The sequence below is a fragment of the Rhinoraja longicauda genome, chromosome 6 (assembly GCF_053455715.1).
Source record: "Rhinoraja longicauda isolate Sanriku21f chromosome 6, sRhiLon1.1, whole genome shotgun sequence".
NCBI classification, from domain to species: domain Eukaryota; kingdom Metazoa; phylum Chordata; class Chondrichthyes; order Rajiformes; family Arhynchobatidae; genus Rhinoraja; species Rhinoraja longicauda.
In genome coordinates, this window is record NC_135958.1 from 28,971,016 (window position 1) to 28,989,496 (window position 18,481).

An 18,481-nucleotide genomic window follows, 5' to 3' on the forward strand; every position below is an offset into this window, starting at 1 on the left:
ATACCTACCTCTAACTCTGGTCCTCAAGTCTGGACTTCATCCTCGTAAATCTTCTCTGTAGGGTTCAAATGGACTCTGGGTGAGACCCAGCCATACTGAGCAATTTCTAATGAAGAGACTTCATTTCTGTAAGGGCGGCAGCTGTAGAGTTTCTGCCTCACAGCGCAAGAGACCCGGGTTGGATCCTGAATACAGGTGCTGTCTGTGTGGAGTTTGCACATTCACCCAGTGACTGCGTGGGTTTTCTCCAGGTGCTCCGGTTTCCTCCTGAACTCCAAAGACCTACAGATTTGTAGGTTAATTGGTGTCAGTAAGTTGTAAATTGTCCCAAGTGCGTAGGATGGTGTTAGTGTACGGGCGATCGCTGGTCTGCGCGGACTAAAGGGCATGTTTCCACGCAGTATCGCTCAACTAAACTAAAAGTCCTGATGCACCAAGAGTGTAACATCCATGGATGCTGAGGTGGCAATATGTGTAGACCTTCAATCTAAGTTGTACGTCAGATACAAAAACATTCTTCTTATTGTCTTTCAGCCAGAACCGGTGGCCAGGGGTTCCAGCAGAGAACGCATGCACGCAGAGGCCCAACATCAGTCGGAGAAGGGTCCCCCATCCATTACGTCTCACCTCCTTGGGGCCCCTTATGCATTTGGTCTCACTCACGGCACACTGGTTCAGGACTCACGGTTCCCTCCGCTCAAGTAAGTTTACACCACGACGACCTTTAGGGTCCAGTGTTTTATCATTGCAAACGCAAAGGGCGTAAACAGTCTCTTGGTCAAATATGCTGCACAAAAGCAGGCCCTCTGAGCCAGCACGAGCCGTCATTTATACTCTGCCGTCTGTCCTACTGTTAATATGTTGCCACTGACTGGTCTCCCAGTTTAGTTAATGATGCAGAGGTTTTACCAGAAATAGTGCAGTGAGAAATTACTGAAGAAATTGTAAAAATTGTGCAAACGTTAGTCTTTGTTACATGCAAAATCACACACACACACACACACACACACTCATATTCACACACACACACACACACACACACACACACACACACACACACACACACACACACACTCATATTCACTCCCACACTCCTGTACAAAATACAAACGACTCTGTGGGTGTATTGTGTCAGGGGTGGATTAGATTAATTCGAAGGACAAATATGTATCATGCTTTGGAAAACGGGCAAGTGTTCCCCCGGTAAAAATTACACCATCAATGGTTCTAATTGTTCTTCATGGGGGGGGGGCATTGTTGATTGGGTAAATGATTGGCATTAAGGTGAAAGTTTTTCAGTCTGACAAAAATCCATTTGCCCAGTTGAGTAGAAAGTGGGATATTTCTGTGCTGAGATATAGAACCAAGTTATCGGCCATACTCCCATACACCCAGCTCTGGCGTCCAAACAGCATGAGATCGGGAGCCACAGGCCCCTCCACAAAATGGCCATCTGGACGAGGTTGATGGCAGGACCACCTACCCTCCCTACCTCTGGGGGGCAGTGTCGAGTGCTCTCCTCAGTCAAAACTCAAGCCAGACCGGAGTCTCCACATTCCAAGTCCAAAACCCAATTCCTTTTCAATCACTGTTTATTTAAGGGTGTTGTTAAACAAATGTTTGCAAAGTAATTATGGTTCAGACCTTTAAAAGTATTTGGTAAGGCCACTTCCCCGATAAGATTGTTATCTAAATAAATAAGGATTCCAGCTTTTGATTGGAAAACATCCTTCTTTGGAATTGAACTTTGAATGCACTTCACTGCGGTAAAAAGGAGGCAGAGTGACACATTTGTGTCCGGAGGATATGTGCAGGCTTGTGCATGTTAAAGCCTTTCTGATTCTGTCTTCAACGCAGTCTTCAACGTCCAGTTCCTCACGTGGTTGCAACGGGCAGTGTCCAGGAAGATTACCTCCGCGGTTTCCGGCCATACCACACGGGGGAAGAGCTCCGCATGCCCGCAATGCCGCCAATGGGCCTCGAGGCAGCTGCCACTGCCTACTACCACTCCAGCTATCTTGCCCATCACCCGTTCCCTCACCCAGCCTTTAGGTAAGTGGGGACTGGACACTATACTGGGGAATGGGTCATGGCACACAAGCACTGCTCCATCGCTTCCTATAACCCCAGGGGGTCATGCACATTAAAAAATAATTAGTATCAAAAGAATCCAATAGAATTAGCTCTTCGGGCTAACGGAATCAAGGGATATGGGGAGAAAGCAGAAATGCAGTACTGATTTTGGGTGATCAGCCATAATCATATTGAACGGCGGTGCTGGCCCGAAGGGCCGAATGGCCTACTCCTGCACCTATTTTCTATGTTTCTATGTTTAGGTTTCAGTTATGGTTTTAAGGGATCCAGCGCAGAAACTGACCCCCGACACTAGCACTATCCTACACGCTGGGAACAATTTATAACTTTTACTGCAGCCGATTAACCTACAAGCCTGTGCATCTTTGAAGTGTGGGAGGAAACACGAGCACCCGGAGAAAACCCACACGGTCACAGGGAGAACGTACAAACTCTGTACAGACAACACCCGAGTCTCTGGCGCTGAAAGGTAGCAACTCTACTGCCGTGCCACTACTGAGTATTCTCTTCTAAGAATAAACAAGTGATCCCATTGTTTTTGGCTCCAGTGCCCTCTGGTTGCCCCAAAACAGGTTACCGGTCCACGGTGTTACACAGAGGATGTCTTCATTCGTCAGGTTGTGCCATGCCAACCTAACTCCATGCATGCATCAGGGAGAACCTTTACTGCCCTCTGTCTACCTGGAGCCTCGTGAACCAGCCGAGAGGCTTCAACTACACCTGCTGACCCCATCCCTTCCCTTGACGACTGGGCTGGGCTGGACTGCTGCAACCTTGCACTTGTGCCTGTCTTTGACCTGACCTTCCTCCCCTCCCATCATGGTAATCACCAAGAGGACACAAGAGACTGCAGATGCTCGAACCTTGAGCAAACACCAAGTGCTGGAGGAACTCAGAGGGTCAGGCCGCATCTGTGGAGGGGTTAGATAGCTGACACTTAAGGTCGGGACCTTTGTACAACAACACTATCTCCATTGCCCATCTCCCTCCCTGCCTCTGCCAGTTCACTCTTGATCAATAGTTGAAGTTTGGAGATGCAACATGGAAGCTGGCCCTTTGGCCCACCAAGTCTACACCGACTATCAAACACACTAGTTCTATGTTATCCCACTTTCTCATCCACTCCTTACACGCTTGGGACAATTTTACAGAGGCCACTCAACGGACAAACCCACACATCTTTGGGATGTGTGAGGAAACCAGGGCACCAGGAAGAAACGCAAGTGGTCACAGGGAGAACGTCAAGAGAGTCCCGAAACAGAACAATAAAATTCTTACTTGCAAAAGTGCAACGTGCAAACTCCACATAGACAGCACCTGAGGCCAGGATTGAACCCAGGTCTCTGGTGTTGTGAGGCAACAGCTCTACCGGCTGCACCACTGTGCCGCCCAGCTGCACCAATGTGTACTCTATGAAAATATATTGCCCCTGTAATGTGCTTGTCAAAGTCTTTCTGGTAGTTCAAATATTTCAAATCAACTGGTTTTCCCTTATCTATTCGGCTGAAAACTGTTAACAGTTCAGTTAAACATGATCTCCTTTCTTAAATCCATATTGACGCTGCCCAGCCCTATTTTTATTATTATCTATATTTCCTGTTCATACTACTTTGGTAATTGATTCTGGCACTTTTTTTACCACTGGTGTCACGCCACCTCATCTATTGTTTCACTCTCACTCTCAGAGGGATGGAGTCATAAATACCAAAACAGGCCCAACTTGCCCATGCCAACCAAATGACCCCATGTAAGTTAAACCCATCTGACCGTGTTTAGTCCATATCCCTTCAAACCTTTTCTTTCCGTTAACCTATCCAGGTGTCTGTTAAATGCTGTTATAATAACAGCCTCAACCAACTTAAGTCCTAACCTGCCTGCCCTACTTCTCCCTCTAGCTCAGCTCCTCAAGTCTTGGTAACATCCTCGTAAACCTTCCCTACACTCTTTCCAACTTAATGGCATCCTTCCGATAGCTAAGTGATGAAGACAAAACTGATCAAATGCAGCCGTGTACAACTGCAATATAAAATCTCAGCTTCTAAACTCAAAACCCGGACTGATGAGGGCCAATGTACTAAATGCGTCTTTAACACCCTATCGACCTGTGATGCTGCAGATCTGGGTATGCTTGAGTGTGCATGACAAAACATTAGTAAGTGTGTTTACCGACTAGTTGGGAAGGCAAATGCCATATTGAATTGCAAGAGAATTGGAGTTTAGAAATAGTGAAGTATTGCTACAATTGTACAGGATTGCCGCACTTGAGTTTTGATCCCCTTACTTAAGAAGATATATTGGCATAGGTTCGGCCACACTTGGGAGTATTGTGTGCAGTTCTGGTCACCACGCTATAGGAAGGATGTGGTTACATTAGAGAAAGTGCCTGAACTGGAGGGATTGAGTTATAAGGATTGGAAAGAGTGGGATAATTTCCTCTGGAACAAAGGAGGCTGAGGTGGTGTTATAAACCTTATCAGTGTTTATAAAATCATGAGGAGTATAAATGGCTTAGAAAGTCCTTTTTCCCAGTTAGGACTTGAAGGTAGTTGGGCTGGTATAACAGCATTTAATAGGTACTTGGACAGGTACATGGATAGAAAAAGTATGGAGGGTTATGGGTCAAATGTGGGCAGAAACTAGAAGTTTAAGGTGAGGGAAATGATTTAAAAGGATCCGAGTTATGTTTTTCCACATGGAGGGTGGTGGGTATGTGGATTGAGCTAGCAGAGGAGGTGATAGAGGCAAGTACAATTACAAAGGAGAGAAGACATTTGGAGAGGTACATGGATAGGAAAGGTTTTGAGGATGTGGGCCTAATGGAGGCAAATGGGGTTGGAATAGATGGGCATCTTGGATGTTGGGCCAAAGGGCCTATTTCCCTGTTGTGTAACTATGAACCAATTAATATAGTTTCCCAGTTTATCACAGTCAGCTCACATTTTGTGGCTTTGTATTTTGCTATTTTTGGATTTCAGTACTTAATTTCAGACTTCCAATTTTTATAGAAATTGGAAGGGAGGGGGGGAGGGGGAGGAGAGGGTGTTACCCCATTGCAGGAGAGGTTTGGGCCCAACGGGTCCACTTGGTCTAGTATGGATTAAAGTCCCCCAAATTTATTCTATTTGCTTTGTTACACGCATCTTGTGCATTCCTAATTATACTATCTTAATTATACTAATTTATACTAATTTAGCCTAATTCGTGTTGTGGGCATCTTCAGTAAACTCACACCAGCTTGATTTTTCAATCTTGCCATTCTCCTGCCTTTATTCCATTCTTTAATGTCAAGATTGCCCTGCCTTCCTTTGCATTTCGCCTCCTTTGCTTCAAGTATCCTGGAATATTTAATGCCTCACCTTGGTCGCCTTGCAATCGTGTCTCTGCAGTGGGTATTGTAGTCAATTATTTCTATTTATGCCTTTAATTTGCGGATCTTGCTATAAATGCTCTGTGCAGTCAGATAAAGAGATTTTGCAGCAGCTCGAATCCAGGAAGGACAGGCAGAATGAATTGTAGATTAAATTAAGCTTCAAAGGCAGTGAAAAGATTGAAAAGAAAAGACCAGCAGTGAACATGCAAAATCCATCTCTTGTCATCCACTGTGCATTACCTGTAAGATTGTAACTTCGCATAAGTGCCTATAATGATGAAATGCCATTGAGGTTGTTGTATTGATCAGGCAAGGTTGGGCAGTTCCCCCAGCATCTATTACTCAGCTCTGCAGTTGACGACAGAATCTAAAGTCTGCATTGCTTTACATTGGACTTTAAAGATACAGCGCAGAAACAGGCCCACCGATTCCGCGCCCACCAGCGATCACCCCGTACACTAACACGATCCGACACACCAGAGACAATTTACAATTTTACCAAAGCCAATTAACCTGTACGTGTTTGGAGTGGGGGAGAAACCGGAGCATCTGGAGAAAACCCCACGTGGTCCCGTACAGACAGCACTCGTTGTCAGGATCGAACACGGGTCTCTGGCGCTGTTACGCATACAACTCTACCACTGCGCCACCGTGTCTGCTGTAGTCAGGGAATTACTCACTTCTGGCAGGAGCTAAGACCTTTAAAGGGGAGGTAGGCACAAAATGGTGGAGTAACTCAGCGGGTCAGGCAGCATCTCAGGGAGAAGGAATGGGTGATGTTTCGGGTCGAGACCCTTCTTCAGACTGAAGAAGGGTCTCGACCCAAATCGTCACCCATTCCTTCTCTCCTGAGATGCTGCCTGACCTGCTGAGTTACTCCAGCATTTTGTGTCTACCTTCAATTTGAACCAGCATCTGCAGTTATTTTCCTACACACCTTTAAAGGGGAGATTGTTTCAGCCCAAACAGATCCAGTGTGGAGTGCATCCTTCTCTCTGTACGACTAAAACACCGGACCAGTTATACTCCTGTATTCTTTCCCCTCCCCCCGAGACCTCCCCTCACACCTCCCCCACCCTAGTGGTCATACCAGTTCCACTGGACACATCCTTGCATCCTTCGTGTTCCCATACCTGCCCCAGCCAACAAAGGCCCCACCCTTCCTGAGGTCATCCTTTGATTGCCTTGATTTGTTCTGACCTTTTCTCACCACCAGTTTATTTGAGTGACCTGCTGAGTTACTCCAGCATTTTATGGTTATCTAGGTCAGTAATAAGCAAAGCCATGTATGCCCTTGAGCTCACAGGGCTGACGTCTCTTACACAAGATTCTGCTGGCAATGGTTTGGAAGGCATTGATACGCTAGGACCTAGTCTAACAATGCACAGTTCAGCGGTTCAAGGACTTCTTTTGTTGAGCAGTCCAGCCTGGATTTCCTGTCACCACCATAGAACCTAGAGCAGCACAGCACACGAACAGGCCCTTGGGCCTACTATGTCTGTGCTGGACATGATGCCAAGACAAACACTGTCTGTCTGCACTTAACCCATTCCTCTTCATCCTCCATTTATCCATGCACATATGGGTTTTCTCTGGGTGCTCTGGATTCCTCCACATTCCAAGCTTGAGTAACTGAGCATCACTGGTGAAAAGAAATAGGTGATGTTTTGGGTCAAAACCCTTCTTCAGGCACTTTTGGACCCAAAATGTCACATATTCTTGTTCTCCAGAGAATACTGCCTGACCCGATGGGTTACTACAGCTTTTTATGTCTATATTCAGTGTAAACCAGCATCTGCAGTTCCTTCCTACACATTTGTAGGTTAATTGGCTTCTGTAAATTTTCCCTGGTGTGTAGGATAGAACCAGTGTCTGGCGTGATCACTGGTCGGCAGGGACTGAAGGTGGGCTGAAGGGCCTGTTTCCACACTCTATCTCTAAACTAAACCAAACTACAGAAGGGGAAGGAGGCAAGGTCAAAGGTCAAGGGGTTAGGGTTTTAAGCGGGAATTAGGATGGAAGAGTGAGGTTTAGGGAAGGTAATTTTGGAATTTAATAGGTTGGCAGCTGAATTGCCGATCGACCGAGCACCAGAATTAACCAGCATTGTGGTGAGATGACTGTGAGTGAGACTGCTAGCAAGGAATGTGTTTCGTGACGGACTGCTGTTATTCCTTTGCAGGGTGGATGATTCATACTGCCTCTCAGCCTTGCGGTCACCGTTCTACCCGATCGCAACCCCGAGCACTCTGCCACCTCTTCACCCCTCCGCCATGAATCTGCACCTGCCTGGGATGAGGTTTCCAGCGGAGCTGTCTCATTCCTCACTGTCTGCCCTGCAGCCTGAGCACTTGTCAGAGAGGTACGTCTGCACCTGTCCCCCCCCCCCCCCCACCTACACCTACCGCTCACACAATCACACCCGCGCACGCACACACACACACACTCCAACACACACAGACACACACATACATACACAGACCAACACACACAGACATACACAGACCAACACACACACAGACACACACACAGACATACACAGACAAACACACACACAAACACACACATACGTGCACACACAGATACACGCACATAGACATGCACACAGACACACACACACAGGCATACACAGACCAACACACACACATGCATGCATGGGTATGCACACCCATGCACAGACATACACAGACCAATACACACACAGACACGAAGACACACATGCATAGACATGCACACAGACACATACACACAGACATATACAGACCAACACACACGCAGACCAACACACATACAAAGTTATACACACACACAGACACACACGTGCACACACAGACACACACACGCACATGCATGCACACCAACACATACATCACAACGACTCTTTATTGAGCAGGAATACAGAACACTCAGTTGTTAAAAGGTTTCTGCATTTCTCGAGAGATGAAACAAAAGGCTGCAGATACTGCAAATGATAAGCAACAGCCATAGGAGCTGGGCATGTGTAAGAAGTGATTAAGCCCCTTTTAATTTTTAGTTTAGAGATACAGCATGGAAACAGACCCTTCAGCCCACCGAATCCATGCTGACCATCGACCACCCATTCTATCCTACACACGAGGGACAGTTTACAGATGCCAATTAACCTACAAACTTGCGCACCCGGAGAAAACCCACATGGGTCACAGGGAGAACGTACAAACTCCACACAGTCAGCACCTGAGGTCAGGATTGAAACCCGGTCTCTGGCGCTGCACCACTGTGCTGCTCTTGAGGGGAACATAATGCAGTTTTTGGGAGATGCACTCAGCAATTGATAAACTAACAGGCGTTTCCCCTTCAATAACTAGAATCATACAGCAGGAAGGTAGGCCCTTCCTTCAGACCAATTTATTCATGCTGACCACGATGCCCCAAAGTGTTTTACTAGAGCTTGAACAAACAGAAGCAAAAGGTGAGCCAGATTAGAGCTGATAAACAAATGGAGATACATTTTACGAAGCATTTTAGAAGTGGAAAGAAAATAGGGAGGTTCACGTGACTTTAGGTTCTGCCATGTCCTTGTTGTGATGCCATTGCCATTTCCACTAGCCTGCCAACACTCACTTGCTGCATGTACCTAATAACAATGAACGTTGGACTGGACTAGTAGCCCAGGAATGCATGACTTCAAACTGGGAATTAAATCTACTTGGTAATTTCTGAAAATAGCAGTCGTTAAACAACCACAAAAGCTGCTTCACCAATGTCCCTCAGGAAATGAAACCTGCTATTCTTGAAGCCATCTTGTCATCAACTGCATTAAGTTTCCCACTCTATCTGTTGAATTATCCAACTTCACTCAGTAGCCCGGAAGATGATTAATACTCGTTCCAACTACTGCTGCTCATTGCAGTCAGGAGTCTCCGAAAATAGCACAAATCAGCAATTGAGGTTAATCCAAGGGATCCATTGTGATTGTGCTGGCTCTTTGAACTATCTAGTCAGTTCCATTCCTTCCCACTTCCTGGAAGGTTGAGGGGGGATCTCATTGAAACCCACCAAATAATGAAAGGCCTAGATACAGTGGATATGGAGAGGATGTTTCCAGTAATGCGTGACTCCAGAACAGAGTACAGCCTCAGAATGAAAAGATGTACCTTTAGAATGGAGATGAGGAGGGCTTTCTTTAGTCAGAGGATGGTGAATCTGTGCAATTCATTGTTGCAGACGGCTGTGGAGGCCAAGTCATTGGGTATTTTTAAAGCAGAGATTGACAGTTTCTTGAATAGTAAGGGCGCAAAAGGTTATGGGGAGAAGGCAGGAGAATGGAGTTGAGAGGGAAAAATAGATTGGCCATGATTGAATGGCGGAGCAGACTCGATGGCCCAAAGGCCTAATTCTGCTCCTACGTCTCATGGTCTTTCTCCTGCCAACAGTCCTGAAATATTATTTTTGTTCCAGTTTTGAGTTTATGTCCAATTTCCTTTTTTGAAGGTTAGAATTGAATCTACTTCCACTTTCAGTCCTTGTATTTAGATAAAACATGAGGTGAATCTTCTGTTACTATGGATTGCTATCGATCTATCCCAGGTCAAGCCTCTTGATCCATCATGGCTGCCATTATTGTCTCTCCAGTCCAGAGAGAACGCCTTAGTTCATGTACCCAGCTGCACTCACACAACAACTCTGACAGCCGGTCAAGCTCGCCCACCCCCTGAGGCCTACCAGCTGGCAAGACTATCAGGATTATGAATGCCCTTCCCAGTCACAAGGTGTCTGCAACACTTGGTGTTGTCTAGAAATGATATGTTTTGTTTCTTTAATTATTTTTTTTAAAGTTTTGATCATAATTAAAACACAAAAAATATTCACAAAATGTTGGAGTAACTCAGCGGGGCAGGCAGTATCTCTGGGGAAAAACAATGGGTATAGTTTCAGGTCGGGGCCCTTCTTCAGAATCACCTGCCTGACCCGCTGAGTTACTCCAGCACTTTGCTGTCTATCTTCGATATATACCAGCATCTGCAGTTCCTTTCTAGACACTAAAAATATTAACATTGATAATCAGTTCAAATCACTAAAATTGACATAAAACACCCAATGATCTCTGGATGGTCGATGTCTCCCATTCATCTCAATGGGAGCTCTTACGGTGACATTATGTTTCATCCAGCATAGACTCAGCCCAGGAGCTGAGGTCTCTGTAGAAGCACAGATTAATCAATGGATTGAAAGGTACAGCATGGGAACAGGCCCTTCTGTCCACCGAGTCCACGCCAACCATCGATCACCCATTCACACTAGTTCTATGTTACACCACTTTCGCAGCCATTCCCTACAAACTAGGGGCAATTTGCAGAAGCCAATTAACCTACAAATGCGCACATCTGAGGAACCTGGGAGGAAACTGGAGCACACAGAGGAAACCCACACGGTCACAAGAAGAACGTACAAACTCCACACACAGCACCGGAGGTCAGGATTGGACCCAGATCTCTGGCACTGTGAGGCAGTAGCTCGAGCATCTGCTCCACTATGGCAGAAGCTGAACAGAAAACGACTCGACATACACTAACGTAGGAACCCTAGAGCATGCCGCAATGGCAATGGCACTGCCGCACAGTTCAGTCCCAGCCTCCAGTGCTGTCTGTGTGGAGTCTGCACGTTCTCCATGCGAGTGGATGCTGTGGTCTCCACACACATCAGCCCCAAAGCCAGGCTGGTAGATTCATCGCTTGCTGCAAATTATCCGTGGTGAGTAGGTGAAGCTGCATGGGAATGGATTTTAGGGAAAATCATTGGGAGAAGCGAGATTGCCTTTAATATCAGTGATTTCTGGTGTTGGGCAAAAGTCCTGCCCCATTAACTCTGTTGGAAAAAATTCTCTTGCTTTCCCTTTTCAGCTGGATCAAGATACATTGACTGCCCCAAGCACAGAAGGATCTGTTTTGTATCTGCATTAGAGAGATTCAAACAGTTTCAATAAATAATAACGAGTTTACTGATGGTTTGCTTTTCCCCCCTCTCCCTCTTCCACCTCTCCCCCCCCCTTCCCCCCCACCCCCAAATTTGCAGGTTGCAGATAAATGAAGCAATTCGCCGGGAGCGGGAGAGGGAACGGGAGCGGGAGAAAGAGAGGGAGCGGGAAGCCGAGCGGGAGAAAGAAAGGGAGAAGGAGCTGGAAAGGGAGAAGGAGAAGGAGCGGGAACGGGAACGGGAACGGGAGCGGGAACGGGAACGGGAACGGGAACGGGAGCGGGAGCTGGAGCGGGACAGGGACAGGGAACGGAGTCGGGAGAAGGAACTGAACGCGGCCAAAGCGATGGAGAATCACTACCTGCAGGTTGCCGAGCTGCACAGTCTACGGAACCAACATATGGAGGACAGGGCCAGAGCTGCAGAGAGGCTGACCCCAAACAGGACAGGTAACCCTCTCTCCCCTGTGCCCACCTGCACGCGCTCCCATTCCTCCCCTCCCTTCCACCTATATCCCTTACACCGGCTTCACAATTCGCAAATCCGTGTCTCACACCTTTTCTGACTTTGTTCATCAATATAGAGTCGTACAGCATGGAAACAGGACCTTGCCCACGCCGACCAACACTGGTCCCACCTACCTGCATTTGGCCCATACCCCACTAAACCTATCCTATCCATGTACCTGTCTAAACATTGCAATAGTACCTGCCTCAACTACATCCTCTGGCAGCTCGTTCCACACACTTACCGCCCCTTCGTGCAAAAAAGGTTATGCCCCCCCCCACCCACCTTAAACCTGTGTTCTCTGGATCTCTATTCCAAATTTGCCTATTCAAACCTCCTCCTCCCGCCCTCATTTATATCCACCTATCACTGGCCATGTTTTGTCCTGCCTCTCTTCTCCTCTCTCCTCTCCTCTCCTCCCCTCTCCTCTCCTCTCCTCTCCTCTCCTCTCCTCTCCTCTCCTCTCCTCTCCTCTCCTCTCCTCCAGCTTTCTCCCCCCCCCCCCCCCTTACCCAGTCACAATCAGTCTGAAGTAAGGTCCTGACCTGAAACATCACCTAATCACGTTCTCCAGAGATGCTGTCTCTGAGTTACTCCAGTATTTTTATAAGCTTGACAGTACGCAAGATTGACCAGTTTTGCCATACAGTTCACCAGTGCCGCCCAAGGTTGAGAATGATGTAAACTGAGTGCAAGTGTCATTTTCGAAGCGGAAAACAACTAAAATTTGCAGATGCTGGAATCGGAATCTGGAAGAACTCAGCCAGTCAGGCAGCATCTGTGGAAGGGGAAACCAGTCTACATTTCAGATCGAAGACTTTTCATTCGGGACGAATGGTTTGTATCAAAGGTGTGAAAGAAAACATACTCCAGCTCCTGAAAACCCATCCAACAGATCAGACCAACATTCCCTGTTTAAATCTAGAAACAAGGAGCTGCAGATGCTGGTTTATACAAAAGGACGCAAAGTGCCGGAGTAACTCAGCAGGTCAGGCAGCATCTCTGAAGAACATGGATAGGCAACGTTTCAAGTCGGTATCTTTCTTCAGAATGGTTCCTCGTGTCTGAAGACGGGTCCTGGCCCAAAACGTCACCTGTTCACGTTCTCCGTAGATGCTGCCTGACCCGCTGAGTTACCCCAGCACTCTGCGTCCTCCCCTGTTTAAACACAGCGAGTCGAGTCTTCAACCTGAAACATTGGCAGCTTCCCCTTTCCGCAGATGCTGCTTGATCGGCTGAGTTCTTCCACTGCTTCTGTCCTTTGGTTCATTTAACAAGTAGCCGACGGCTAGCGGCAAAGTGGGGCACCCTGGAAGGGCCTGGGGGGTGCGTGTAAGCCCACACTTTGATCGGCGGGCCTGCGGACGAGCAAAAGAACAAGCGAAGCATATGACTTTTTAAAAAAGAGCAAAGGAGCGTTAGAAATGTTTCAACTTCAGTCAGAGTTTGGTTTGGATCCTAACCTTCTGTCTGTGTAATGCAATTAGCCAAGGCCGAGGCTGCAGCTGTGCCAGTCTGAAGCTTGGCAGCCGACCCATGTCCCAGTGCGGCAGCAGGGTCTGACATTTGGCAAAGGTCAGCGGTGTAGTGTACACAAACACCTCTTTGTTATCTTAGCAGTATCCTAGTCGCCGCACAAAGTCCTTATTGTTTAGCGACTGGTTTTGGCTGAATGTGGTACGATCCGTGCGTGGAGGGAGGACACTGGTCCAGTGTGAGCCACTCCGCTGTGAGCGAACCTTGCGTCTCCGTGCAGGCAAGCCGTTCGTCAGTCCACCAACCACATGACCGCAAATTAACGTTGCCCCAGGTCAGTGATTGTGGACCTCTGGATCACTCATCCAGCAACATTGACACGACACTAATGTTGGGCGGCACGGTGGCGCAGCGGTAGAGTTGCTGCCTTACAGCGCCAGAGACCCGGGTTCGATCCTGACTATGGGTGTGGAGTTTGTACGTTCTCCTCGTGACCACGTGGGTTTTCTCCGGGTGCTCCGGTTTCCTCCCGTACTCCAAAGACGTACAGGTTTGTAGGTTAATTGGCTTCAGTAAAAGTTATAAATTGTCCCTATTGTGTGGGAGAGTGCTAGTGTATGGGGATCGTAGGTCAGCACGGTCTCATTAGGCCGAAGGGCCCGTTTCTGTGCTGTATCACTAAACTAAACTAAAGCTGCCAACTATCTACCTAGTACAAGGCAGTACACTGTGATGGGATGCTCTCCACTTATCTGGATGAGCACTGCTCCAACAACACTTCAGAAACTCAACACAATGTCATGCTTGGCTGGCACCTATCATCTTCCCCTCCTTCCACCTCTGGACTATTGCTCTACAGTTTATTTGAGCTATAAAAAGCAACAAGGTTCACCAATCCAGACCCAAAACGACACCTATCCATTTTCTCCAAGGATGCTGTCAGACCAGCCCAGTTACTCCACCATTTTGAATCTATCTATGGTTTACCAGAATGTTTCGGGTGGAACTGCAGGTGGTGGTTTACACCGAAGACAGACACAAAATGCTGGAGTAGCTCAGCGGGTCAGGCAGCATCTCTGGAGAAAAGGAATAGGTGATGTTTCGGGTCCAGACCCTTCTTCAGACTGAGAGTCAGGGGAGAGGGAAACTAGAGGTATGAAACGTAGAAATCAAATCAAAGGATTGGGTAGACAGTCAGAATCTTTGTACTAGGATGGAAAAATCAAATACCAAAGGGTATAGCTTTAAGGCGAGTGGGGCAAAGTTTAAAGGAAATGTGTGGGGCGATTTTTTTCTACACAGGGCGGTGAGTGCCTGGAATGCGATGCCAGAGTTGGTGGTTGAGGCCGATGAGATGTGTTTAAGGGGCTTTTGACAGACATTGGATATGCAGGGTGTAGAGGGATTATGTGCACATAGATAAGAAATGGTCTTGGCACTATGTTTAGCATGGACATTGTGGGCCGAAAGGCGATGTGCTGCTCTGTTCTGTGTTCTATTGGAAGCAGGCTCCAAACTTGTGACCTCCACAACATCGAAGGCTGAGGGGAACAGTGCCACCTGTAGGTTCCCTTCCAAGCTGCATGCCATCCTGATGTGGACGTATATCGCCATCCCTCACCTTGGTCTAGGTTAATTCCCGCAGTTCTCTACCCGGCGCTGTTGTGGGCGCGCCAGCACCACGTGGAGTGCAGCGGTTCAGGAAGGTTGCTCACCACCAATTTCTCATGGGCTCAAGGGGCAGCACGGTGGTGCAGCGGTAGAGTTGCTGCCTTGCAGCGCCAGAGTCTCGGGTTCAATCCTGACTCACGCAATGTCCATACGGAGATTGTACTGTTCTCTTTGTGATCACATGGTTTTCTCCAGGTGCTCCGGTTTCCTCCCACACTCCGAAGACCTAGTGGCTTGTAGGTTAATTGGCCTCTCTGTACATTTTAAATTGTCCCTTATTTTGTAGCACAGTGCTTAGTTTCGAGATACAGCACAGAAACAGACACTTTGGTCCACCAAATCCGTGCCGACCAACGATCCCCACACAACAACACTATCCTACACACACTGGGGACAATTTGCAATTTTACCAAGTCAATTAGCCATTAAACATCTAAGTTTTTGGAGTGTGGGAGGAAACCGGAGATCCTGGAGAAAACCCACACAGGTAACGGGGAGAACGTCCAAACTCCGTACAGACAGCTGTAGTCAGGTGCGTTCTACCCGATCTATTCCTTTCATGATTTTGGTTACCTCTATAAGTTGACCCCTCATCAACCTGCGCTCCAAGGAATAGAGTCCTAGCCTGCTCAACCTCTCGCCTTGGCTCAGGCCCACGAGTCCTGGCAACATCCTCGTAAATCTTCTCTGCGCCCTTTCCAGCTTGTGAAGTTTATTCAGAGCGGGGAGGCGTGTAAAGTGCAGAGATAAGATAAGTTGTTCTTCATTTCCAGATAAGCCCAAGGAATTTGCACTGACAGGGTCGAAGCCAATCCATCCAAACCTGCACCAATCTCCCATCTCCCACCACTCCGTACCCACCCTCATCTCCAGCCCCACCGGCTTCATCCCACTGGGAAGCAGCTCGGCCCTGCTCCTGCAGAGGAACAACGAGGAAGAGAAGTGGATGGCAAAGCAGCGGCAGCTGAGGCAGGAGAAGGAGGACCGGCAGTACCAGGTGTCCGAGTTTCGGCAGCAGGTTCTGGAGCAGCATCTGGACATCGGTCGACCGGGCTCCCAGAACGAGGCGGAGCAAAGGGATGTCATCAGGTAAGAGAGCCAGTGGCACCAGATGAATCCTTGGCGCGATGGGTTACCGATCAAAACTGGTAGGTTGCAGTCTATCTTTAGACTTTAGAGAAGTGACCAAAAGGTGTATTCAAGTTTAATTCCAGAATCCTCCAGATTCAGGGACAGCTTCTTCCTAGCTTTTTATCAGGCAACTGAACCAACAACTAGAGAGCAGTCCTGACCTACTATCTACCTCATTGACTTGCACTAAACATTATTCACATTATTCCCTATATCATGTATCTGTACACTGTTGTTGGCTCAATTGTAACCATGTATTGTCTTTACACTGACTGGTTAGCACGCAACAAAAGCTTTTCACTCTACCTCGGTACTCGTGACAATAAACTAAACTCAACTAATAGCTCTAGTTGAGTGCATTCTTGCTTCTCGTCTTGTTGTCAGATTCCCAGTCAGAAGTCTGGACTCCATAGTTTTCGTATACGAATGTAAGTCACCCTTTAAAGTCTAAAGTCTTTCATTGGACATGTCGCTGAGCTGAGAGCAGTTGTGATCAACATGGTGGACAACAAGTGATGAGACTTAGAACAGGTTCAGACCATACACTGGGATTAGTGAGCTCCTTCCCAAATCATCCAGCAACTTGGAAAGAATCCAGAATCCCACTTAGTTTATTTTAGTTTAGTGCAGAGATAGTGTGGTGTTGAAACAGGCCCTCCGGCCCACCAGGTCCTTGCTGACCAGTGATCCCTGAACACTAACACTCTCCTGCACACACTAGGGACAATTAACAATTTTATCAAGCCAATTATTCTGCGTCTTTGGAGCGTGGGAGTAAACCGGAGCACCCGGAAAAAACCCACGCAGGTCACTGGGTGAACATACAAACTCCGTACAGACAGCACCCGTAGTCAGCATTGAACCTGGGTCTCTGGCGCTGTGAAGCAGCAACACTACCACTGCGCCACCATGCTGCAGTGATCGACATTGTACTAACTGGAACACAGAACCTTTTTTCCCCAGGGTGGAAATGTCAAAGACGAGAGGGCACAGCTTTAAAATGAGAGTGGCAACGTTTAAAGGAGATTAAAGGGCAGGTATTTTTACACACAGAGTGGTGGGTGCCTCGAATGTGTTGCCAGGGGTGGTGCTGGAGTCAGATGATATAGTGGCATTTAAGAGGTTTTTTGATAAGCACGTGGATATGTAGTGGTAGGGTGGGATATGGATCATGTGCAGGCAGAGGAGATTAGTTTAGCTTGGCATCATGTTTGGCACGGACATTGTGGGCCGAAGGGCCTGTTTCCATGCTCTCTCTCTAAACTCAGTATCAGCATCAAATATTGAACTTCAGAGAAATGTAACCAAGTTCATTAAAACGAGGACTTACAGGTTACCTATGTTACCCTACAAACGTATAGGTTTAAGGTGAGGGTGGGAAAGATTTAATAGGAATCTTAGGGGCATCTTTTTTTACACAAAGGGTGGTGGGTGTATGGAACGGGCTGCCAGAGGAGGTAGTTGGGGCAGGTACTATTACAATGTTTAAGAAATATTTCGATAGGTACACGGATAGGATCTGTTAAGAGGGATCTGGGGCAAATGCAGGGAAGTGGGACTAGTGTAGATGGGATATGTTGGTTGGTGTGGGCAAATTGGGCCGTAGGGCCTGTTTCCACACTGTATGACTCTGACTCTACGACTCAATAACTAGGTTCCCCTGCTACAGAACCTTAGTGTCTAATGTGCATTGATTCGAAGGCACCTTCTGCATTGTTGGAGGCTGTGGTAACATTATTGGAGCAGGGGGAGGCTGTTTAAGAGAGGTCCTCTTTGTTCCATCAACATTGAGTTAGGACCCAGGCAATCTGTTAACTGTGGTTTGAGATTGAATTTAAACAAATTAAATTAGTTTGAATAAGAGTAAAGCAGCTGCTTTCAGAAACACATATAAGAATAGCAAAATAGAATGCTCGGGGGCTTGCAGCTTAATGAAATTGTTGTAAGGTCAGTCACAACTAAAGGCTGGAATAGGTCACAAGGGAAGTGTGCCCAAGGCAGTCCCATGTCTTGTGTTTCAGAAGCCACCAGTTAAGAGCACATAAAATGCTTTTTATCAGTGTATCCCCTGGGGATTGGACAGAGTCACAGATCTTGTTTGACTTGCAGCACTCCAAGCTAACCACACACATAACCCTTTGAAAATCAGCTCTTAACATGCCTGTTCCATCCAACCATCTTTTATGAACTCACGGTGTTTCGCCCTGTTTTAATGTTTTTATTTTTTTACACGAACTGGAGTGGCAGTAGATTGATTCATTGGACTTTGTAAATTGC

The 18,481-nt window shown here is 47.2% G+C and overlaps 1 protein-coding gene across 6 annotated transcripts in view; it reads left to right on the top strand.

Moving 5' to 3' along the window:
• Nucleotides 1-18,481, top strand: part of gse1b (Gse1 coiled-coil protein b) — a 514,981-nt gene that overhangs the window by 463,441 nt on the left and 33,059 nt on the right. For all 6 annotated transcript variants that reach the window (XM_078400739.1, XM_078400740.1, XM_078400744.1 and 3 more), the window contains 5 exons: nucleotides 535-701; nucleotides 1,858-2,052; nucleotides 7,647-7,826; nucleotides 11,519-11,868; nucleotides 15,847-16,162. In XM_078400739.1, coding sequence (XP_078256865.1) covers nucleotides 535-701; nucleotides 1,858-2,052; nucleotides 7,647-7,826; nucleotides 11,519-11,868; nucleotides 15,847-16,162 — 1,208 coding nt within the window. The remainder of the gene's footprint in view (nucleotides 1-534; nucleotides 702-1,857; nucleotides 2,053-7,646; nucleotides 7,827-11,518; nucleotides 11,869-15,846; nucleotides 16,163-18,481) is intronic.